Raw genomic sequence first — 26,050 nt, forward strand, 5'->3', positions numbered from 1 at the left:
GAACAATGCAGACATTCCTGGCTCTAAAATAACATTTTCTTTGTTCATCAGTCACGCCTCCAGGCTCCTCTGATATTACTCTTGCTTTCTATTTTGAATTTTTATTCAAACAAAAAATAGAAGACTTACTATTATGCAGACTACTCCAATACTGTAATAATTGTATAAATAACATCAACCCATTCATGACTGCATATTAGAATGGCTAGTTGGACACTTATTGGACAATGACATCATTTGTTTACTTTTGAACATTGGCAAAAATCAAACATTTCCCCTACTTTGAGCTCTATTTCTAGGTTCTTTTTATAGTAAAATCAATCAAAATCACCTCTATTTCTATAATATGTTTTCCATTCTATCAAATGAGACCAAGAAAACGAGAATACAACCATAAATACTATACGAAAATAGACCACAAAGTCGGCATTTTAATTAAAAAAACGGTCGGAGTTTTTTTTTTCTCATTATGCACTGCGTGCTCCAGGATTTTTTTTATATGGTGCACACTGACCACACAGACCCATTCTCTCACCTGTGGGCTTACCAACTTTCTCCTGCTTGATTTGAAGCTGCTAGAATTTATGAGTATATGTACGTCAAACACGGTACCTCGTAAGACGTATATATACGGCCGCGACAGTCAAAGAGTTAAGCATAGAAGGCACAGGGGGATTTTCAAAATTTTTGCGGAGAAAAAAGGAACACCTTATATGCTGTAATAAAGTTGGTAGAATTACCGACAATATGTAAAGTAAAAGGACACAAGTGCAATTAATGTGACATTTTTATTGTGGCAACGTTTCACTCTCCAGGAGCTTTGTCAAGCCGTTACAAACAGTACATGGACACAGAGGGTATATATGGGCTCAGAGTGAGGTGCAATACTAGTAGTAGTAGTAGTGATGTAAGTTGTAGTAGTGGTAGTAATACAATATGTGCAAGTTAATTGTTCTAACATATTGTATTACTACTACTACAACTTATGTCACTACTACTACTACCACTAGTATTGCACCTCACTCTGAGCCTATATATACCCTCTGTGTCCATGTATTGTTTGTAACGGCTTGATAAAGCTCCTGGAGAGCGAAACGTTGCCACAATAAAAATGTCACATTAGTTGCACTTGTGTCCTTTTACTTTACACCTTATCTGCTGGAAAATATGGTATATATTAAACATTAGTAGGCCTCTGTTTAAATACAGCCTCTCCTCACTTAGCAAGTATGTACTCGTTTACCAACAACTTGGACTTACGACAGATTCTCTGACCAGTATGCATTTCTAAATAATGTATAATAGAGTGGATTTCCTCTATTCTGTCTATTGCATTATACAGTGCACTACTGTATAAACATTTAAAAATACTAAAAATGTTATAAATGGTGCAAATGTGACATTAAAATAATATAAAAAATGATTGACACAAACCCACTGCCATTATAGTATGCTCCTTGCTTAGCGACGAATTCGTTTACCAACGTGGTCTTAGAAACGGAACTCCGTCGTTAAGCGAGGAGAGGCTGTATTCTTCACAACTTCCATTCATATTCTAGACAACACTGTCTTACTCTTTGAGACATGTGAATTGCTATTTGGATTTTGCTACTTACCCAGATGGTCTTATTCACTACAATGAAGATTCTTAGAAGTGCCACTGCTTCTGGGTGGTTTTGTGAGCTTAAACTCCCTCCTTAATCTCCAGGAACTTTTCCAAAGCCACAAAGAATGTTATCCATGGAGGCAGAAAAGGGAATGTATTTTATTTTATTTTAATTTATTTATTTTATTTATTTAATGTCTTTGCAAACAGTACATTGAGATTGTGTATATACAATAGTTGGTTGCAATACAAAGAGAGCCTCTATTATGCCTTGGCATTATGGGCCAACTTAACATTATTGACTTAGTCTACTTAATACTAAGAAATAGTATATCATAGTTGTACAGTAGGAAAGTAATTATTTCATAGTTGTACAGTAGAATATTAATTATAAATGAATCAAAATTTGTATAATACAAAGATATACGTATTTATATTCTAAAATGCTTTTGTGAAAAACAATGATTCAATTATATTCCTGTCAACAATGGATAAAAGGTTCAATGTGATTGTTTCAGTTATGATGTGGGAGTACATAGGTGAGTAAATGTACACTGAGTATTTAGCATTTAGTCTAGGATGATTAAGTGGCTTTTGAGAAGAGTCTTAAATTGATTTTCAGACTGGGTTACTTTATTATCTTCTGGTAATGAATTCCATATTTTGGGGCCCTTTATGTGCATAGAGTTTTAACACTGTGTGATATGGACATGAGGTATATCAAAAAGAGATCTGTGTCTTGTGTTGGGGTCATTTGTCCTGTTTAGGTTGGTGAGGAGAAGTTTGAGTGGGAGGTTTATATTTGCGTGTATTGTTCTGTGTATGTAGTAGGCACATGAATAAGTATGGATGTTCTTAATGGTAAGGAGATTCAGACTTTTGAAAATTGGTGGAGTATGCTGGCAGGAGTGGGAATTTGTTATCATTCTTACTGCTGCCTTTTGCTGGGTTATTAGGGGTTTTAGGTGATTGGATGTTGTTGATCCCCATGCACAAATTCCTTATGTAAGTTAAGGGTATACGAGTGAATGGTACAGTGCCAGGAGAGCTGATTGTGGAACGTATTACCTTATCTTTGATAGTATGCCTACAGTCTTGGAGATTTTCTTGGTGATTTGTTGTATGTGTGTCCGGAACTTAAGGCTACTGTCAGGGTTGATATCTAGGAATTTTCCCTCTGTGAGTCTTGTGACTGATGATTCATTTAGCATAATGTTAATTGGATCATTTGCAGCTTTGTTTCCAAACTGAATGAAATAGGTTTTATCAGTGTTCAAGGTAAGTTTGTTAGTCATCATCCAGGCAGATATTTTCTGTAATTCAGCATTGACTGTGTTTGCTAGTATGACTGTGTTTGGGTGGGAAAATACATATGTAGTGTCATCTGCAAATAATATGGGTTTGAGTAGCTGTGATGCATTCGGTAGATCATTGATGTAGATGAGAAAGAGGAGTGGTCCAAGGACGCTTCCTTGTGGGACTCCTACTGTGATTGGTTGGGTGGAGGAGTTTGCATCATTTGCATACACATATTGAGTTCTGTTACTAAGGTATGACTTTAGGTAGTTGAGGGAGTAGCCTCTGATACCATAGTGCATTGATTTGGAGTACAGTAGCTCATAGTCGACTATAGTGCTTCCCCACCTATATTGGTAATTTTTAGTTCCTTTGGCATTTACATTGACAGATGTATGTTTATACCCTAGCAATTTCCACATAATCATTATCAGTTCTTCTAACCTAGTTTTTTTAATAAATGTATGAGAGTATAGTGGTACCAATGCTCTTCTATGGGTGTGAATCATGAGTTGTGGTTGTTGCAGTAAAGAGGCTGGAGGCAGTGAAGATGTTGTGTCTAAGGGGAATGTGTTGTGTAAATATTATGCAGACAATTCATAGTTTGGAGATTAGGAGGAGGTGCAGTGTTACTAAAAGTATTATCCAGAGGGCTGTGAAGGGGTTGTTGAAGTGGTTTTGGACATTTAGGGAAGCTGGAGCCAAGTAGGATGACTTGGAGGGTGTATAAATCTGTAGCGGAGGGAAAGCAGGTTAGGGGGTTGCTTTGGAAAGGTTGGAGGGAGGGGGTAAAGGAGGTTTTTGTATGTGAGGGTTTTGGAAATGCATCAGTGGTTTTTTATGACTTGGCATGCTGTTGGAGAGTGAGAAAAGTAACATTTATGAAGAGATTCAAGGAAACCAGTTATCTGGACTTGAGTCCTGGAGGTGAGAAGTACAGTGCCTGCACTCTGAAGGAGGTGTGGGGATATTTGCCATTTGGAGGGGCATCTGAACTGTAGTATCAGCATGCCTCTTGTAAGACAGTGATAGTGTGAGTGATGATAAAAGTGATTCTTCTTTTTTGGGTCATCCTGTCTTCGTGGGAGATGGCCAGTGTATTAAAAGAATAATAATAATAATAACAATAATGATAATAAATTGGCAAAGCAAGTGGTTAAAATCCTCAGGCTTATGGTTTATCTGCTTAATTTGCATTTAAGAAAAACGTAAATGTAAAATACTCATTTACAAAAATAATTAACTACGGCACTGTCTGTAATCTGCTGTTGGAACGTGTCATACTAAGAATTGTTTTTTTTATTTCTTGCTGTAATGTCACACTGTAAAAACACTGCGTTTACTCTGTAAATATAGCTTCAAGAAAAGCATCAAGCCCCTGATCCACCAAGATTGTCACCCCAAGCCTCTTCTGTATAGAAGTTCTGGAGCCACCACTTCTTGGTTGGTTGGTAGAGATTTACCTGGTGTTTACCTGAAGTTTACCTGGAGAGAGTTCCGGGGGTCAACGCCCCCGCAGCCCGGTCTGTGACCAGGCCTCCTGGTGGATCAGGGCCTGATCAACCAGGCTGTTGCTGCTGGCTGCACGCAAACCAACGTACGAGCCACAGCCCGGCTGATCAGGAACTGACTTTAGGTGATTAGGAGATTTGCAGCATTTTGCAGTTTTTCTATGCAAAAATTCCAGTTATTTCTTTTACTCCTTTGTTATTTTCTAAGAATAAAATTTTGGGCTAGGAACTCGTAAAATCTTTGATTTTTTATTTTTTTTATTTTTTAGATCATCAGTCTACAAAGTAAGAGTGTGGAAGGTGTTAAGGTTCTTCAAGGTTTTGTAAGCGACATCTGGGCGCAGCTCTTCCGACACACGGAATGCATCGAGGAGGGAACCCGTAATGTTGTTGCAGAATGTTTAGGGAAATTAACGTTGATTAATCCCTCTGCTCTTCTTCCTAAATTGCAAGAATCATTAAAAACAGACTCGCCAATGATGAGAACAACAATTGTAACTGCAATCAAGTTTACCATCTCAGATCAGGTAAGAGTTTTGTGCTTGAAGTTTTCCATGTGGCTTGCTCTCTTGATCTAACCTGATTACCTTCCATTTCCCAGCCACTCTATGACCCCTTTGGTTTTTTTTTTTTTTTCCCAAGAAAATAATGACAATACTAATGCTGGAATTTTCTTTGATTTGTTTACGTTTCCTGTAAATATCCTATACAGTGGACCCCCGGTTAACGATATTTTTTCACTCCGTAAGTATGTTCAGGTGCCAGTACTGACCGAATTTATTCCCATAAGGAATATTGTGAAGTAGATTAGTCCATTTCAGACCCCCAAACATGCACGTACAAACGCACTTACATAAATACACTTACATAATTGGTCGCATTCGGAGGTAATCGTTATGCGGGGGTCCACTGTATTACAAATAAGAGAGTTGCAGGAAAATGTTTCATGTGGTTCAGGATCCCATAGCCATAACCTTTGGTAAATACTTAACCCTTAAACTGTCCAAACGTAGATCTATGTTCGCTCGCCTAGCGCTCCGAACGTAGATCTACTTTTTTTTTTACATGCTTTTAAATGGAGAAAATCAAGGTCGGAGCGCTATGCACATAAACATAGATCTATACATTTGGACAGTTTAAGGGTTAATGCTGTCTCATAGTCAGAAATTAAAAGGGATAAAAGCTTGTGTCATAAGAGTCAGCACAAATGTAACATTCAGTTACATTAGCTCTTTCACTATCTTTGCCCTCAAAATTGATAGTGCTGACAGTGTGGAGATTTTTTTTTGTATTATCTTCTGAAATGGTAATGATTTTTTTTCTAATGGTAATGACAGCAAAAAGGCAAAGTTTGATGGAAATTTTAAGGAATTACACAGGCATGATTTTTGAGGCCTTTTAATTTAAGCCAATTCTATTGCTCAGTTTGATCCATTTCTTAGCTGTTAGCTAGTATGCCTTCTGTTCTGTCTATTGAGCTAAAGAAATTGCCCATTAAACCATGAGAATTATCCTATAAAGTGCACACAACTGGGAAAATTTGCCCATTTTACACACAATTCATCAAATTGCATTTTAAAAATAGACTCCTAAATTAACACTGTAGACATTCCAGTCACCAAAGCAATGTTTCCTTTCTTTATTAATCATATCCCCCAGGCCTCTCCTCTATAACACTGGCCCTCCAAGAGTAGGCCTCTCCTCTATAACACTGGCCCTCCAAGAGTAGGCATCTCCTCTATAACACTGGCCCTCCAAGAGTAGGCATATCCTCTATAACACTGGCTCTCCAAGAGTAGGCATCTCCTCTATAACACTGGCCCTCCAAGAGTAGGCATATCCTCTATAACACTGGCCCTCCAAGAGTAGGCATATCCTCTATAACACTGGCCCTCCAAGAGTAGGCATATCCTCTATAACACTTGCCCTCCAAGAGTAGGCATCTCCTCTATAACACTGGCCCTCCAAGAGTAGGCATATCCTCTATAACACTTGCCCTCCAAGAGTAGGCATCTCCTCTGTAACACTGGCTCTCCAAGACTAGGCATCTCCTCTATAACACTGGCCCTTCAAGAGTAGGCATCTCCTCCATAACACTTGCCCTCCAAGAGTAGGCATCTCCTCTATAACACTGGACCTCCAAGAGTAGGCATCTCCTCTATAACACTGGCTCTCCAAGATTAGGCATCTCCTCTATAACACTGGACCTCCAAGAGTAGGCATCTCCTCTATAACACTTGCCCTCCAAGAGTAGGGATCTCCTCTATAACACTGGCCCTCCAAGAGTAGGCATCTCCTCTATAACACTGGCCCTCCAAGAGTAGGCATATCCTCTATAACACTTGCCCTCCAAGAGTAGGCATCTCCTCTGTAACACTGGCTCTCCAAGACTAGGCATCTCCTCTATAACACTGGCCCTTCAAGAGTAGGCATCTCCTCCATAACACTTGCCCTCCAAGAGTAGGCATCTCCTCTATAACACTGGACCTCCAAGAGTAGGCATCTCCTCTATAACACTGGCTCTCCAAGATTAGGCATCTCCTCTATAACACTGGACCTCCAAGAGTAGGCATCTCCTCTATAACACTTGCCCTCCAAGAGTAGGGATCTCCTCTATAACACTGGCCCTCCAAGAGTAGGCATCTCCTCTATAACACTGGCCCTCCAAGAGTAGGCATCTCCTCTATAACACTGGCCCTCCAAGAGTAGGCATCTCCTCTATAACACTGGCCCTCCAAGAGTAGGCATATCCTCTATAACACTGGCTCTCCAAGAGTAGGCATATCCTCTATAACACTGGCTCTCCAAGAGTAGGCATCTCCTCTATAACACTGGCCCTCCAAGAGTAGGCATCTCCTCTATAACACTGGCCCTCCAAGAGTAAGCATCTCCTCTATAACACTGGCCCTCCAAGAGTAGGCATCTCCTCTATAACACTGGCCCTCCAAGAATAGGCATATCCTCTATAACACTGGCTCTCCAAGAGTAGGCATCTCCTATATAACACTGGCCCTCCAAGAGTAGGCATCTCCTCTATAACACTGGCTCTCCAAGAGTAGGCATCTTCTCTATAACACTGGCCCTCCAAGAGTAGGCATCTCCTCTATAACACTGGCTCTCCAAGAGTAGGCATCTCCTCTATAACACTGGCCCTCCAAGAGTAGGCATCTCTATAACACTGGCCCTCCAAGAGTAGGCATCTCCTCTATAACACTGGCCCTCCAAGAGTAGGCATCTCCTCTATAACAATGGCCCTCCAAGAGTAGGCATCTCCACTATAACACTGGCCCTCCAAGAGTAGGCATCTCCTCTATAACACTGGCCCTCCAAGAGTAGGCATCTCCTCTATAACACTGGCCCTCCAAGAGTAGGCATCTCCTCTATAACACTGGCCCTCCAAGAGTAGGCATCTCCTCTATAACACTGGCCCTCCAAGAGTAGGCATCTCCTCTATAACACTGGCCCTCCAAGAGTAGGCATCTCTATAACACTGGCTCTCCAAGAGTAGGGATCTCCTCTATAACACTGGTCCTCCAAGAGTAGGCATATCCTCTATAACACTGGCCCTCCAAGAGTAGGCATCTCCTCTATAATACTGGCCCTCCAAGAGTAGGCATATCCTCTATAACACTGGCTCTCCAAGAGTAGGCATCTCTATAACACTGGCTCTCCAAGAGTAGGCATCTCCTCTATAACACTGGCCCTCCAAGAGTAGGCATCTCCTCTATAACACTGGCCCTCCAAGAGTAGGCATCTCCTCTATAACACTGGCCCTCCAAGAGTAGGCATCTCCTCTATAACACTGGCTCTCCAAGAGTAGGCATCTCCTCTATAACACTGGCCCTCCAAGAGTAGGCATCTCCTCTATAACACTGGCCCTCCAAGAGTAGGCATCTCCTCTATAACACTGGCCCTCCAATTTGAATCCATCGTCACACGCAGAAAATAAAAGTTTTCCCTATTTCTTGGCTATTAAAATATAACCCAAGAATGATTGGTCATAGTTTATGCAGCCTCAATAATTGAAGCAGATCTAATATAGCCTATAAAAGAGACTGAGGAGGGGCCTACCTTTCCACAGGAAAATCATCAAAAATCTAACAATTTCTGCCATCTTGAGGCATATTTCATGCCTCTTCAAATCTGAAACCCACCAAAATTACCTCTGCTTAACTAGTAAGTTTTCCATTCTATCAATTGTTTCCAAGAAATAGTCAATAAAACAAAATCCACCTTTGAAAATGCCTCAAAGTCACTATTTTAATGCAAGCACAATGTCAAAGATTTGCTTTTCCCATCATGCAATGTGGGGCAGGATTTTTTTTTTTATATTACACTGCACACCCATAGCACTGGCCCATTGTTTCATGTCTAGGCCAAAATTTACTGCTCACAGCATATTTGAGGGCGCTGTGATTATGACGAAGATCCTGCGTGAATGACACTGACCTCGGTAACATAGCTGTGTGAGGCGACACTAAAAGAGTGAACACTTGACAGATTAATATTTAAAAATAAGCCCTGGGGCAAACGTGATGAGATTTAATTTTACCAATTTGAGATTATCAAGGGATGGGGAAGGGGGTTATTTTAAGCTCTTATTCTTGCTACTTTTTAAAATGGAAGTGAATTAGCATTCCTACCTTTTTTATGAGTTTTTGTGTGGAATCTGCTTCCATTAAGTCATTTTTAGGCTCATTTCACTTTAGCACTTTTTGGTTTAGAAAGTGTTTTTTGATATCCCATTAGCTCATATGAGTGTCAAGTGTACAGCAATTCCCTTTCATTCTTGTATATCATGGTCATGTCTCTCTTGTTACTTACTCCTCGAGTTACATAGGCTTAGTTCTCTCCTTTCCTTGTAAGTCGTTCCCTTTGGTTTAGCATAGTTAAGGGTAGAGTCCCTGATTTTGCCAACTCTTTTATTTTTCAACCAATTTTTTTTATTTTTGGTGTACATTTAGAGGTTCATATGTAGAAGAATGTGACAAAGTTTCAGTATGATTGGCCAACAAACAACAGAGAAAAAAAATATTTCAGTGACTTCATGTATGGCAGCAAAGTATGACAAAATGGCACTTCGAGTGGCACTTCCGACAATCCCAACCGTTAGAATACATCTGACACTAATTTTGGATGCACATGTTTCATCTAATATATCTTATTATCATGGAAAAAAAAAATACATTTGATAGACTTTTTTGCATTCACCAAAATATCAAAAATATTTGAGGAATTGTTAAATGTTGATGAAGATAGGGAAGCTGTGATTTCGTGTATAGGGCAAGGAGGAATAACATCTTGTAGGAGTGAGGAAGAGCCAGTTGTGAGTGTGGGGGAAGTTCGTGAGGCAGTAGGTAAAATGAAAGGGGGTAAGGCAGCCGGGATTGATGGGATAAAGATAGAAATGTTAAAAGCAGGTGGGGATATAGTTTTGGAGTGGTTGGTGCAATTATTTAATAAATGTATGGAAGAGGGTAAGGTACCTAGGGATTGGCAGAGAGCATGCATAGTTCCTTTGTATAAAGGCAAAGGGGATAAAAGAGAGTGCAAAAATTATAGGGGGATAAGTCTGTTGAGTGTACCTGGTAAAGTGTATGGTAGAGTTATAATTGAAAGAATTAAGAGTAAGACGGAGAATAGGATAGCAGATGAACAAGGAGGCTTTAGGAAAGGTAGGGGGTGTGTGGACCAGGTGTTTACAGTGAAACATATAAGTGAACAGTATTTAGATAAGGCTAAAGAGGTGTTTGTGGCATTTATGGATTTGGAAAAGGCGTATGACAGGGTGGATAGGGGGGCAATGTGGCAGATGTTGCAAGTGTATGGTGTAGGAGGTAGGTTACTGAAAGCAGTGAAGAGTTTTTACGAGGATAGTGAGGCTCAAGTTAGAGTATGTAGGAAAGAGGGAAATTTTTTCCCAGTAAAAGTAGGCCTTAGACAAGGATGTGTGATGTCACCGTGGTTGTTTAATATATTTATAGATGGGGTTGTAAGAGAAGTAAATGCGAGGGTCTTGGCAAGAGGCGTGGAGTTAAAAGATAAAGAATCACACACAAAGTGGGAGTTGTCACAGCTGCTCTTTGCTGATGACACTGTGCTCTTGGGAGATTCTGAAGAGAAGTTGCAGAGATTGGTGGATGAATTTGGTAGGGTGTGCAAAAGAAGGAAATTAAAGGTGAATACAGGAAAGAGTAAGGTTATGAGGATAACAAAAAGATTAGGTGATGAAAGATTGAATATCAGATTGGAGGGAGAGAGTATGGAGGAGGTGAACGTATTCAGATATTTGGGAGTGGACGTGTCAGCGGATGGGTCTATGAAAGATGAGGTGAATCATAGAATTGATGAGGGAAAAAGAGTGAGTGGTGCACTTAGGAGTCTGTGGAGACAAAGAACTTTGTCCTTGGAGGCAAAGAGGGGAATGTATGAGAGTATAGTTTTACCAACGCTCTTATATGGGTGTGAAGCGTGGGTGATGAATGTTGCAGCGAGGAGAAGGCTGGAGGCAGTGGAGATGTCATGTCTGAGGGCAATGTGTGGTGTGAATATAATGCAGAGAATTCGTAGTTTGGAAGTTAGGAGGAGGTGCGGGATTACCAAAACTGTTGTCCAGAGGGCTGAGGAAGGGTTGTTGAGGTGGTTCGGACATGTAGAGAGAATGGAGCGAAACAGAATGACTTCAAGAGTGTATCAGTCTGTAGTGGAAGGAAGGCGGGGTAGGGGTCGGCCTAGGAAGGGTTGGAGGGAGGGGGTAAAGGAGGTTTTGTGTGCGAGGGGCTTGGACTTCCAGCAGGCATGCGTGAGCGTGTTTGATAGGAGTGAATGGAGACAAATGGTTTTTAATACTTGACGTGCTGTTGGAGTGTGAGCAAAGTAACATTTATGAAGGGATTCAGGGAAACCGGCAGGCCGGACTTGAGTCCTGGAGATGGGAAGTACAGTGCCTGCACTCTGAAGGAGGGGTGTTAATGTTGCAGTTTAAAAACTGTAGTGTAAAGCACCCTTCTGGCAAGACAGTGATGGAGTGAATGATGGTGAAAGTTTTTCTTTTTCGGGCCACCCTGCCTTGGTGGGAATCGGCCGGTGTGATAATAAAAAAAAAAAATTTGATATATTCCAAAAAAAGAAACATCAGATTTTCAAACACACCTTGTTTTATATTGTCAGTGAAAATCATTTCAATACAATCATTAATAATGGTGTACTTTAGCGAAATATGTGAAAAAGTTACTTCCGAGATATAGGCCTAGAAAACGTCGGCAGGCCTACCGTCTCAAAAAAATTTTTTTTTGCGTGGAAATCGGGTTTTTTTTGGTGTATTTCTTAGTAAACTGATGTTCTAGTGCAGTTATCCTCTTCAAAACACCGTTTTCTATCACTCACATACCAAACAATAGAACAAGGAGACCAAGAGTAACACATTTATATCGAAATATTGCTGGTGGACTCTCGCTATATTATGGCCTATTTTATTCAGTCTAGAGTATATAACATGTTTGTTTGTTATTTATAGTGTTTATTATATCATATTAGATCAATTCTGATAGATAAATAAGCCGTATAGTTGATATATAAGCTGATATAAACGTAATAATGAAGTGATTTCACCTGGCACCATCTGGAGGGGGAGTACTGCCGAGTGTTCTCAGATGGCTCCCTATTGGCTGGCACTCTACTGATAAGCTCCACCTACTCTTATATGATGCCAAATAATCAATTATTATATTAGAAAGAATAATGCAAAGAAAAAGCAATAAAAAACAAGGAAAAAATTCCAAAAAATACATGGGTTGAGAACAGACGCGCTACCTACATCGTCGTTACCATACCTGATATAAATGACTATAATTTCTTGTAGAAACGTCTTAGAACATTGATTCTTGTACCATTGTGTTGCCAAAGAGTTAAGCTATTTTTTGGTATATATAACTCAATTTCCATAATTTTTCGATTTTTGGTTGAGCGCGCGCGGAAAATTGCCCACATGCTCCCTTAAAGCCACTGATTTAAAAGTAGTGTGATGACTGTGCCATTTCTTGTTTAATTATGTGTGTGACCTGTACCATCAGCATATTACCTTATAGTGCAGTAAAAGTAAAAAATTAAGATTGAAGCAGGTTGGAATACATGTATACCATGTGTGACAGTGACTCTTAGAACTTGTACTTTGCTCAGTATACCATGTGTGACAGTGACTCTTAGAACTTGTACTTTGCTCAGTATACCATGTGTGACAGTGACTCTTAGAACTTGTACGTTGCTCAGTATACCATGTGTGACAGTGACTCTTAGAACTTGTACGTTGCTCAGTATACCATGTGTGACATTGACTCTTAGAACTTACTTGTACTTTGCTCAGTATACCATGTGTGACATTGACTCTTAGAACTTACTTGTACTTTGCTCAGTATACCATGTGTGACATTGACTCTTAGAACTTACTTGTACTTTGCTCAGTATACCATGTGTGACAGTGACTCTTAGAACTTGTACTTTGCTCAGTATACCATGTGTGACAGTGACTCTTAGAACTTGTACGTTGCTCAGTATACCATGTGTGACAGTGACTCTTAGAACTTGTACGTTGCTCAGTATACCATGTGTGACATTGACTCTTAGAACTTACTTGTACTTTGCTCAGTATACCATGTGTGACATTGACTCTTAGAACTTACTTGTACTTTGCTCAGTATACCATGTGTGACATTGACTCTTAGAACTTACTTGTACTTTGCTCAGTATACCATGTGTGACATTGACTCTTAGAACTTACTTGTACTTTGCTCAGTATACCATGTGTGACATTGACTCTTAGAACTTACTTGTACTTTGCTCAGTATACCATGTGTGACAGTGACTCTTAGAACTTGTACGTTGCTCAGTATACCATGTGTGACAGTGACTCTTAGAACTTACTTGTACTTTGCTCAGTATACCATGTGTGACAGTGACTCTTAGAACTTACTTGTACTTTGCTCAGTATACCATGTGTGACATTGACTCTTAGAACTTACTTGTACTTTGCTCAGTATACCATGTGTGACATTGACTCTTAGAACTTACTTGTACTTTGCTCAGTATACCATGTGTGACATTGACTCTTAGAACTTACTTGTACTTTGCTCAGTATACCATGTGTGACAGTGACTCTTAGAACTTGTACGTTGCTCAGTATACCATGTGTGACAGTGACTCTTAGAACTTACTTGTACTTTGCTCAGTATACCATGTGTGACATTGACTCTTAGAACTTACTTGTACTTTGCTCAGTATACCATGTGTGACATTGACTCTTAGAACTTACTTGTACTTTGCTCAGTATACCATGTGTGACAGTGACTCTTAGAACGTACTTGTACTTTGCTCAGTATACCATGTGTGACAGTGACTCTTAGAACTTACTTGTACTTTGCTCAGTATACCATGTGTGACATTGACTCTTAGAACTTACTTGTACTTTGCTCAGTATACCATGTGTGACATTGACTCTTAGAACTTACTTGTACTTTGCTCAGTATACCATGTGTGACAGTGACTCTTAGAACTTACTTGTACTTTGCTCAGTATACCATGTGTGACATTGACTCTTAGAACTTACTTGTACTTTGCTCAGTATACCATGTGTGACAGTGACTCTTAGAACTTGTACTTTGCTCAGTATACCATGTGTGACATTGACTCTTAGAACTTACTTGTACTTTGCTCAGTATACCATGTGTGACATTGACTCTTAGAACTTATTTGTACTTTGCTCAGTATACCATGTGTGACAGTGACTCTTAGAACTTACTTGTACTTTGCTCAGTATACCATGTGTGACAGTGACTCTTAGAACTTACTTGTACTTTGCTCAGTATACCATGTGTGACAGTGACTCTTAGAACTTACTTGTACTTTGCTCAGTATACCATGTGTGACAGTGACTCTTAGAACTTACTTGTACTTTGCTCAGTATACCATGTGTGACAGTGACTCTTAGAACTTACTTGTACTTTGCTCAGTATACCATGTGTGACATTGACTCTTAGAACTTACTTGTACTTTGCTCAGTATACCATGTGTGACAGTGACTCTTAGAACTTACTTGTACTTTGCTCAGTATACCATGTGTGACATTGACTCTTAGAACTTACTTGTACTTTGCTCAGTATACCATGTGTGACATTGACTCTTAGAACTTACTTGTACTTTGCTCAGTATACCATGTGTGACAGTGACTCTTAGAACTTACTTGTACTTTGCTCAGTATACCATGTGTGACAGTGACTCTTAGAACTTACTTGTACTTTGCTCAGTATACCATGTGTGACATTGACTCTTAGAACTTACTTGTACTTTGCTCAGTATACCATGTGTGACAGTGACTCTTAGAACTTACTTGTACTTTGCTCAGTATACCATGTGTGACAGTGACTCTTAGAACTTGTACTTTGCTCAGTATACCATGTGTGACATTGACTCTTAGAACTTACTTGTACTTTGCTCAGTATACCATGTGTGACATTGACTCTTAGAACTTACTTGTACTTTGCTCAGTATACCATGTGTGACATTGACTCTTAGAACTTACTTGTACTTTGCTCAGTATACCATGTGTGACAGTGACTCTTAGAACTTACTTGTACTTTGCTCAGTATACCATGTGTGACAGTGACTCTTAGAACTTACTTGTACTTTGCTCAGTATACCATGTGTGACAGTGACTCTTAGAACTTACTTGTACTTTGCTCAGTATACCATGTGTGACAGTGACTCTTAGAACTTACTTGTACTTTGCTCAGTATACCATGTGTGACAGTGACTCTTAGAACTTACTTGTACTTTGCTCAGTATACCATGTGTGACAGTGACTCTTAGAACTTACTTGTACTTTGCTCAGTATACCATGTGTGACAGTGACTCTTAGAACTTACTTGTACTTTGCTCAGTATACCATGTGTGACAGTGACTCTTAGAACTTACTTGTACTTTGCTCAGTATACCATGTGTGACAGTGACTCTTAGAACTTACTTGTACTTTGCTCAGTATACCATGTGTGACAGTGACTCTTAGAACTTACTTGTACTTTGCTCAGTATACCATGTGTGACAGTGACTCTTAGAACGTACTTGTACTTTGCTCAGTATACCATGTGTGACAGTGACTCTTAGAACTTACTTGTACTTTGCTCAGTATACCATGTGTGACATTGACTCTTAGAACTTACTTGTACTTTGCTCAGTATACCATGTGTGACATTGACTCTTAGAACTTACTTGTACTTTGCTCAGTATACCATGTGTGACATTGACTCTTAGAACTTACTTGTACTTTGCTCAGTATACCATGTGTGACAGTGACTCTTAGAACTTACTTGTACTTTGCTCAGTATACCATGTGTGACAGTGACTCTTAGAACTTACTTGTACTTTGCTCAGTATACCATGTGTGACAGTGACTCTTAGAACTTACTTGTACTTTGCTCAGTATACCATGTGTGACAGTGACTCTTAGAACTTACTTGTACTTTGCTCAGTATACCATGTGTGACAGTGACTCTTAGAACTTACTTGTACTTTGCTCAGTATACCATGTTTAACATTGACTCTTAGAACTTACTTGTACAGTGGACCCCCGCATAGCGACCTTAATCCGTGCAAGAGGGCTGGTTGTTATGCGAAATAATCGGTATGCGAATGAATTTTCCCCATAAGAAATAATGGAAATCAAATTAATCCGTGCAAGACACCCAAAAGTATGAAAAAAAAAATTTTACCACATGAAATATACATTTTCCTACACACAAAGAGAAGGATACATGCACAATAGTAGAGTAGTACATGCACAATATATATTGTGCATGTACTAGTCTACTAAATGAAGAATAAATGACACTTACCTTTATTGAAGATGCAGCAATGACTGATGAGACACTGTGTCCTGGGAGTGCCTTTTCCTCCTGAGTACTGTAGGTCCTGTTTGGCATTTTCTTCCAGAACAGCCTTATCACACTGTGTATGCCACTACGATTCTTAAATCTCTCAAACTAACCTTTGCTGGCTTTAAATTCACCAATATGAGCACTAGTTCCAGGCATTTTCCCTGTTCACCTGGGTGTTAGTCGACTGGTGTGGGTTGCATCCTGGGAGACAAGATTAAGGACCCCAATGGAAATAAGTTAGACAGTCTTCGATGACACCGACTTTTTTGGGTTATCCTGGGTGGCAAATCCTCTGGGGTTAATTGTTTCTTGGTATTCTCAATAAGCCACACCAACAACGGTGCTACAGCAGCAGCAGCAGCTGACGGTGGTACAGCAGCAACAGACGATGCTACAGCAGCAGCAGACAATGCTACAGCAGCAGCAGACGATGCTACAGCAGCAGCAGACGATGCTACAGCAGCAGCAGACGATGCTACAGCAGCAGAAGACGATGCTACAGCAGCAGCAGACGATGCTACAGCAGCAACAGACGATGCTACAGCAGCAACAGACGATGCTACAGCAGCAGCAGACGATGCTACAGCAGCAGCAGACGATGCTACAGCAACAACAGACGATGCTACAGCAGCAACAGACGATGCTACAGCAGCAGCAGACGATGCTACAGCAGCAGCAGACGATGCTACAGCAGCAGCAGACGATGCTACAGCAGCAGCAGACGATGCTACAGCAGCAGCAGACGATTCTACAGCAGCAGCAGACGGTACTACAGCAGCAGCAGCAGCTGATGGTGGTACAGCAGCAGCAGCTGACAGTGCAGCAGCAGCTGACGGTGGTACAGCAGCAGCTGTACCACCAATAGTAGCGATGGTTGATTGGGGTTTATTATACAACCTGGCCAGCTCGGAGACACGCACTCCACTTTCATACTTATCAATGATCTTTTTCTTCATCTCCATAGTAATTCTCACCCTTATTGCTGTAGGGTTGGCACTAGAAGCTTTCTTGGGGCCCAGGGTCACTTATTTTCCAGAAAAAATCACCAAAAACACTGTAATAATACGAAATGTTCCGATTGTATGCTTGGATGTTACCGCGGAGGCTGGCTGGTAAACAATGCCACCGGCGGAACATGTGAGCGTGGCTCAGGCCGCACATTGGACGCGTCTCGGACGAAGGGCGGTGAGCGGGTTTTTGGGCGGTATGCGAGGCAAAATTTTTGCGATCAAAGCGTCCGGTATGCGGATTGCACGGTATGCGATGCGTCCGGTATGCGGGGGTCCACTGTACTTTGCTCACTGCTTTTAAATATTAGTTATTGTATAGAACTGTGCCAGGATTTAAAAACAATATAATGCAAAGTTGCGATTAACCCTTTCACTGTTGAGACCTCTGCTTACAAACTTGCTCTCAGTGTCACAGAATTTAAACAGAAAATTTGTTTTTTTTCTTATGAAATGATAGAGAATCTTTTTCTTATGGTAATAACACCAAAAGTATGAAATTTTATTGAAAACTTGTGGAATTACGCCCTCGCAAAGTTAGTGGTTTTGGCGATATATACGCATCAGCGATTTCACCCACTTTGAGCCCTATTTTCGGCCAATTCCATTGTTCCAATCGACCAAACTCATAGTTATTTCACTAGGACTCCATTTGTTCTATTGACTGAGTACAAGAAACTGCCCATTTAGCAATTTCAACTACCCAATAAAGTGGTCAGAAATTGGCAATTTGGCCAATTTCACACAAATATCAAAAGATGCCAATTTCAAAATAGGGTCCAGAATAAACTAGACAGACATTCCTGGCACTAAAATAACATTTTTCTCTGTTCATTAGCTACGTCTCCAGGCCCCTCTTATAATACTCTTGCTTTCCATTTTGAATTTTTATTCACGCAAAAATAGAAGATTTACTGTTATGCAGACTACTGTATTACTGTAATAATTGTATAAATAATGTCACTGCATTTGTGGCTGTGTATTAGATTGGCCAGTTGGACACATATTGGACAGCGACGTCATTTGTTTACTCTTGAACAATGGCAAAAATCGAACATTTCCGCTACTTTGAGCGCAATTTCAAGGTACTTTTCATTGTGAAACTAATGAAAATCATCTCCATTTCTGTAATATATCTTCCATTCTGTGAAATGAGACCAAGAAAACGAGAATACAACCATAAATACCATATGAAAACACACCTCAAAAATCCACAGTCTGATTTTTTTTTTCTCATTATGCACTGCGTGCTGCAGGAATTTTTTTCATTGTCCACACTTACCATGCAGACCCCCTCTTTCACATGTAGGTCTACCAGCTTTCTCCCGCTAGATTGGAAGCTGCTAGAATTTTGGCTTATTAATACAGCACCAACATTGGCTAGTAAGCCGTACTAATAAGACGCCGACAGTGAAAGGGTTAATATGTTCTTTACCATTATTATTTCTGTAAGTAACTCATTTTTCTGTATAAATTATTACATGTAAAAAGAATAAAAATTTTAAGAGTTTTCTTTTTTTCTGGTTATTCTGCCTTGGTGGGAGATGGCCTGTGTTGTGAAAAAAAGCTTATTGTATTTTTAGTTTAAAGTTTGCCTGAAGCGCTCTGCATAACCACAGGCTTTTTCTTGTGTATTATTAAATGTTCTCTTATTTTTGTACAAATAGTGTATCATGTGGAAATAAAGAATTTAAATTAAGTTATGCTGCCTCTTTTATTTTCAGCCAACGACCATTGACAGTTTACTCCGACACTGCATCGGTGACTTCTTGTCTACTCTTCAAGATCCTGATCTCAATGTGCGACGTGTAGCCCTTGTTGCGTTTAATTCAGCAGCCCACAACAAGCCCTCCCTTGTTCGTGATCTTCTTGATACCATTCTCCCTCAACTCTACAATGAAACTAAAGTTAGAGTACGTATACAGTGGTCTCAGACATGACACTTGAATGAACTAAAGTTAATATACTTGATATGATGTTGGAATGTGAGCAAAGTAACACTTCTGAAAGAATTCAGGGAAACCGGTTAGCCAGACTTGAGTCCTAGAGGTGGGAAGTACAGTGTCTGCACTCTGAAAGAGGGGTGTTGATGTGTTGTAGTTTTTAAACTCTAGCAAAGGCACACCTCTAGTAAGAGTGATGGAGTGAATGATAGAAAGTGTTTCTTCTTTTTTCTGGTCGCCCTGCCTTGGTGGCAAACAGCCGATGTGTTAAAAAAAAAAATATGCAAGCGTTGATTTTACAGTATCTGTTTTTGTTATTAGTGGCAGGAATGACAGAAGTTATGCTTCATAGTTCTCCATATATTCTAATTGACAAATCTATATACAAAGAGGTGTGTATATAAATTAAAAATTTGCTTTTTAATTTCTAATTAGCAGTTAAGTATTTTTAATGTTTGTATTTGGGTACATTGGTCCTCATCTCATTTAACCCTTAAACTGTCCAAACATAGATCTACGTTCACATGTGTAGTGCTCCAAAAGTAGCTCTACGTTTTTATACATATTTTCAAATATATATAAAAAAACGTAGATCAGAGTTTTTTTACACGCTTTCAAATGCAAAAAAAAAAAATTACGTTTTTTACATTCAAATGTTGAAAAAACGTAAATCTACGTTTGGACAGTTTAAGGGTTAACAGCCTAGTGTTCATTTAGCAAAAAATGCATTAAACAAATTGCAATGTTATTCCTTGAAATGAGAAATGGGATGATTTTTTTTTTCCTTGTGAATGTTTACCAAAAATTTGCAAGCTTACCACACATATATAAAGAAATGCATTTGGTCCACAAACAACTTTGAAAAAAAAAAAAAATATAAAATTGAGTCATATTTTGTCTGGCCAGATGTTCATTTTGGTTTTTTACTTAAAGCATAACATTGACATTGATAACCAACCATAGAATGTGTTCAAAATAGGCTCATTGAATTTCCCTCACCCACATCACTCTTCCGTTACTTCAGCTGTTCCTATGGGCATAATTATAAATCACTTTAAATGATATTTGAAAAAATATTGCTAAAAAAACAAGTAAGCTTGAGACAATAATACTCTTATCTCCCATTGACTTTCCACATCCCACATTTTTTGACAAATTTTACTGAAACAACATGAGGTTACCACATACCAAATGATTATATATAAAAAATTAATAAAGTTGGTCTAAAAAACTAAGAAAAATAAATATTTCAGTCATTTATCATTTGGTGCAAACTATGTGTATTCTTTAGTTAGTCGTGCAGCCAGTAAATTTGACTGTTAAAAGAGAAAGTAGGTTGCTAAGCAGAGGAAGGGTCCTAGGGTGTTTTTTTTTTTTGGGGGGGGGGGGGTATTCAAAATTTTGTTAGGTGAGAGATTACAGGTGCTCCTCGACTTACCATGGTTCGACTTAGGATATTTCGACTTTACTATGGTGCAAAAGCATTAACTTGGAGGTGGAACTTAAGATAATAACCCAGCATGAAGGCTGCAAGTCCATAACTTTTTTGTTTTACTTTTCATTACTGGTGTTTAGTTACAGTAATTATTTGTTTATTTACTTATTCAGTGACAGTAGTTATTTATTTACCTATTTATTTATCATATCATATTCATATTTGACTTAAGATATTTTTGACTTGTGATGCGTTCGTTGGAACGTAACCTCATCGTAAGTCAGCGAGTACCTGTGCTTTTAATTGTAGCCTTAATGAGCCTCAGGCAAGAGCATAAACTAACCTACTTATTCTTGCACCCTCAGAAAGAACTAATAAGGGAAGTGGAAATGGGCCCATTTAAACACACTGTTGATGATGGCTTAGATATTCGCAAGGCAGCATTTGAATGTATGTACACACTTCTTGAAACCTGTCTAGACAGGATAGATATCTATGTGTTTTTGGAACACGTAGAAGGTGGTCTGCGCGATCACTACGATATCAAAATGCTCACATATCTGATGCTTACTCGACTGGCGCACTTATGTCCTCAAGCTGTGCTACAAAGGTAAGTCAAAATATTTACAAAGTATTAAAGTTTAAGACATTGCCTTCATCAACACATCCTGAGATTTAATTTTCTCTGTTTGGCACATTGGAGGTTGCTATTGCCTGCTGTACATATTATCTAATGCAAGCTGTAAACTTTTCTATTTTAGTGGAAATAATTGGAGATGCTGTCTACACATAGCAAACTTTCACCATGGCTAGGTTATTTACTGTTGTATTTGAAAAGAATTATGAGAGAAAGGGGTAGCCTCTAATAGTGACCTATACTGTTGGTGAGTTGAGATGGCTTCAGATGAATGATATTGGGTAGCAGCAATACAATATACTTGACTTGTTATGGGTTTATTGAAGAATGGGTTTCTGCTTGCTCTGGTGCCATGTTCATTAGTAATGATGAGTGTGAAGTACCAGTAGAACTTGTGGGTAACAAATAATTATGAACATTTGATGTATAACCAACTTTTTCAGAAATTTAAGTGTATTTAAGCTACATTTCTTTCGCTGCAGCAAGTCATGAAAGAGTATAAATTTAACCCTTTCAGGGTCCGTCCCGTAGATCTACGGCTTTAAGTTCAGGGTCCAAACCGTAGATCTATGCCATGAGCTCAGCTCACTCTGATAAACTGTGAGTGGTACATTTGGGCCTAGATATGAGAGAATACATCTATGTGGTATGTGTGCACCACATAAAACAGATCCTGCAGCACACTGTGTATAATGAGAGAAAAAAAATGAAATCATGATTTTTCGATTAAAACAGCAAATTTGCAGTGTTTTTTCGTATGTTTTTTATAGTTGTATTTGTGATTTCTTGGTCTCATTTGATAGAATGGAAGACATATTACAGAAATAGAGATGATTTTGATTGGTTTTAGCACTGGAAATGGCGTGAAACTGAGCTCAAAGTAGCAGAAATGTTAAATTTTTGCCGATATTCAAGAGTAAACAAACGACCTCACACGTCTAATACACACCAGCTGGTGGGTCTAATATACATTCACAAATATGGTGATGATATTTATACAATTATTACACTATTGCATAACAGTAAATCTTCTATTTTTTGGTGTGAATAAAAATTCATTATGTGAATAAAAAATCAAAATGGAATTTATTTGTAAAGCCTCAAAACATAACTAATGAACAGAGGAAATGTTAGTTTAGTGCCAGGAATGCCTACATTGTTCATTCTGGACCCTATTTTGAAATTGGAATATTTTGAACTTTGTGTTAAATTGGCCAAATTAACAATTTCCGATCACTTTATTTTGTAGTTGAAACAGTTGACTTGGCGATTTCTTGTGCTCAATCGATAGAATAGAAGTAATACTAGTGAAATAGCTAAGAATTTGGTTGATTGGAATAATGTAATTGGCCTAAAATGGGAGTCAAAGTCGGCAAAATCGCCGATTCGTAAATATCGCTGACACATCAAAATTCGCGAGAGCATAATTTCGTCAATTTTCCACCAAATTTCGTACTTTTTGTTTTATTACCTTCACAAAAAGATTCTCTACGATTTCATAAGAAAAAATAACAAATTTTTTTTTTTGAAAATTCTTGGACACTGGTGCGTGACTCCAGATTTGGGCCTTGGACCCTGAAAGGGTTAATTAAAAAGGTCAACAATATTTAAGCAACTTTTTTTTTTTTTTTTTTTTCTCAACAAGTCGGCCGTCTCCCACCGAGGCAGGATGACCCAAAAAAGAAAGAAAATCCCCAAAAAGAAAATACTTTCATCATCATTCAACACTTTCACCACACTCACACATTATCACTGTTTTTGCAGAGGTGCTCAGAATACAACAGTTTAGAAGCATATACGTATAAAGATACACAACATATCCCTCCAAACTGCCAATATCCCAAACCCCTCCTTTAAAGTGCAGGCATTGTACTTCCCATTTCCAGGACTCAAGTCCGACTATATGAAAATAGCCGGTTTCCCTGAATCCCTTCACTAAATATTTCCCTGCTCACACTCCAACAGATCGTCAGGTCCCAAGTATCATTCGTCTCCATTCACTCCTATCTAACACGCTCATGCACGCTTGCTGGAAGTCCAAGCCCCTCGCCCACAAAACCTCCTTTACCCCCTCTTTCCAACCCTTTCGAGGACGACCCCTACCCCTCCTTCCTTCCCCTATAGATTTATATGCTTTCCATGTCATTCTACTTTGATCCATTCTCTCTAAATGACCAAACCACCTCAACAACCCCTCTTCTGCCCTCTGACTAATGCTTTTATTAACTCCACACCTCCTAATTTCCACACTCCGAATTTTCTGCATAATATTTACACCACACATTGCAACATATAGTGACATATTGAACGTATTTTTTTTGACTTCCAGTTAGAGTGTATTGTACTTAAAGTCTCACAGTTGTTAATACAGTTTATCTTTGATTTCAGACTTGAGAGATTAGTTGAACCTCTACGTACAACTGTGACTACCAAAGTCAAAGCCAATTCAGTTAAGCAGGAGTACGAAAAGCAGGACGAGCTCAAGCGGTCAGCCATGAGAGCAGTTGCAGCGCTCTTGACCATCCCAGATGCAGACAAGAACCCCCAGTTATCTGAATTTGTTGCTCATATCAAATCTACTCCTGAACTGCAGTCTCTCTTTGAGTCAATCCAGCGTGATGCATGCCCCACACACGATGCCATGATGGATTTGAGTTGAATGACGCTGTAACGTGTGTAAGGCGTTAATGATGGTGGGTCGAACTCCGTTGAATTCACATATGCATACTGGCTTACTCCTGAAATGAAACTTGAATGGGAAACCGTATGCATGTTGTTAAAATGGATCCAAGTTGAGTGAAACAATGGCTGACATGCATATGTTTGATCTTTTGTTCATGTGGATCCACGTTGAATTAGGCAGAGTCAAGTTATATTACTAAATATGTATGGAGTAATCATGTGCATTTTGCTGTGCATGCTCTAGTGATACATTTACCTGAACTAATTCAGGAGTGATTGTTTTGTTGACAGTTAATTAGGGTGAAAAACTGCCATGCTGTACTCCCCAGTCTGTTAAGGCCATTTGGCAACTTCAGTGTTCACCACCTGTTGTCTTCATTTGTTTGAAAATCTTCCTGGTGAATCCATTGTTCTGGCCTAGAGAAAAACAAGTAAAAAGATTCCATAACTGAAAAAATTAGTAGCAAGAATTAGATGAACAATGTACAGTTGACAGCTTCAGTATGAAATCATGTTATTCAGTATGAAATCATGTTATTCAGTATGAAATCCTCTGTGTGAAATATTCACGTATTTGGGCCCTTTGGAGGTGAGCTTTCCTAGGTACCATCTTTTGGATGCAGGTTTGCTGATGTACAGCAAATTAAGCTCCGTAAAACAGCACCGAGAAGCCTGTGATGATCCCAGCTTGCTGTGTGCTAGAATGCATCTGTAGGCTTTTTATTAATCCATATTTTTTTTCTTTCTGCATTGGTTCATAGGCTGAAATCAAGAGATTTTATGTGGCAGCAATGGTTCTGATTTATTGCAAAAGTTTCAGATTAGGAAATTTGCTAATATGAAATTTTTAAGTTAGAAGTGAATTCAGTACCAGTGGTAGGTATTTAAATATGGTGGGTATTACTTGCTGTAATGCCCATAAGTACTTGGGGGCATAAGGACTGCAGCTGCCTTTTATCACCTCCATTGTCAGCTGCACTCATCTCACCCCAATTACAATCCTCAAACTTTAAACAGAGTGTAAATCTATTTTTCCTTTTCTTTTTTGTTTTCCCAGGATTGACATCTTAAACCTCAGAGTATCCCGGACCTTAATTTCCCATCCAGTTTCTCTGTTTGATGTTGGTAATTGGTCTGTTTATATCTACATTTATTACTTGTAATATAGTATGAACTTTCTTATATTGTTTTATTTCTGGTTACTTGTTGACCTGAGATTCATCCCAGTTATTTATGATTTGAATATAGTATGTGGCACAAAATATTTAATTCCATTTTGAGTGTACAGGTGAGGGGATTCTTTTCATAAGGCAGGAACTCTGCCACGGCTTGTATACAAAGTATATACTCGAGCCCATTTTTTATTATTATGGAATTTGTTAGCCCCAGGCTATTCAACATCTTACCAGAAACACTGCTGGAACAAGTGTAGAAGCCTTCAAGAGTAAACTGGACAAGTATCTTCACCAGGGGTGCGGTGGACACAATAAGAGAACACTGTATCAACATCCTTGGTACAAGATTATTCAACATCTTGCCAGAAGATATCAGAAACACTGCTGGAACAAGTGTAGAAGCCTTCAAGAGTAAACTGGACAAGTATCTTCACCAGGTGCCCCTCTTCAAGGGGGGCTCCTTGGCATGGTGAAGAGGCTCTTGGTCTGAGGAATTAGACCTGTCGGTCTACTTCCTCAGACCGAACCTAATTACCCCCCAATCCCCCGTTCTCTATCCCATCCTCCCCTTTTTCCTTTCCTCCTCCTCCTCCCCACCCCTCCCTTTTGCCCTTCCTTTTTGGCCCTTTTTTTTTTTTTTTTTTTTTTTTTTTTTTTTTTTCCCACAGGCATGCTAGTTCCTAGGTAGGGGAAAAGGTACCGGGGTCCATCCCATTCCGTTGAGGTTCTTGGCGGTGGCGTAGTTTGCCGTGGAATCTGGATTGCCTGGGGATGTCCTGATCCCTCTCCGGTATCCTGGAGGTTGGCTTTGGATGTCTCTCGGGCGACGGGTGT

At 39.3% G+C, this 26,050-nt stretch overlaps 1 protein-coding gene across 1 annotated transcript in view; it reads left to right on the plus strand.

Annotated features, from left to right (window-relative positions):
• The window catches only part of Cand1 (Cullin-associated and neddylation-dissociated 1), a 74,371-nt gene extending 49,809 nt beyond the window's left edge, over positions 1-24,562 (plus strand). The window contains exons 17-20 of the mRNA XM_070104165.1: positions 4,683-4,940; positions 19,069-19,257; positions 21,088-21,332; positions 23,748-24,562. Of these exons, the coding sequence (XP_069960266.1) occupies positions 4,683-4,940; positions 19,069-19,257; positions 21,088-21,332; positions 23,748-24,018 (963 nt within the window). The 3' untranslated portion in view covers positions 24,019-24,562. The remainder of the gene's footprint in view (positions 1-4,682; positions 4,941-19,068; positions 19,258-21,087; positions 21,333-23,747) is intronic.
• The last annotated feature ends 1,488 nt before the right edge of the window (positions 24,563-26,050 follow it).

The sequence above is a fragment of the Cherax quadricarinatus genome, chromosome 89 (genome assembly GCF_038502225.1).
Source record: "Cherax quadricarinatus isolate ZL_2023a chromosome 89, ASM3850222v1, whole genome shotgun sequence".
Taxonomy (NCBI): Eukaryota; Metazoa; Arthropoda; class Malacostraca; order Decapoda; family Parastacidae; genus Cherax; species Cherax quadricarinatus.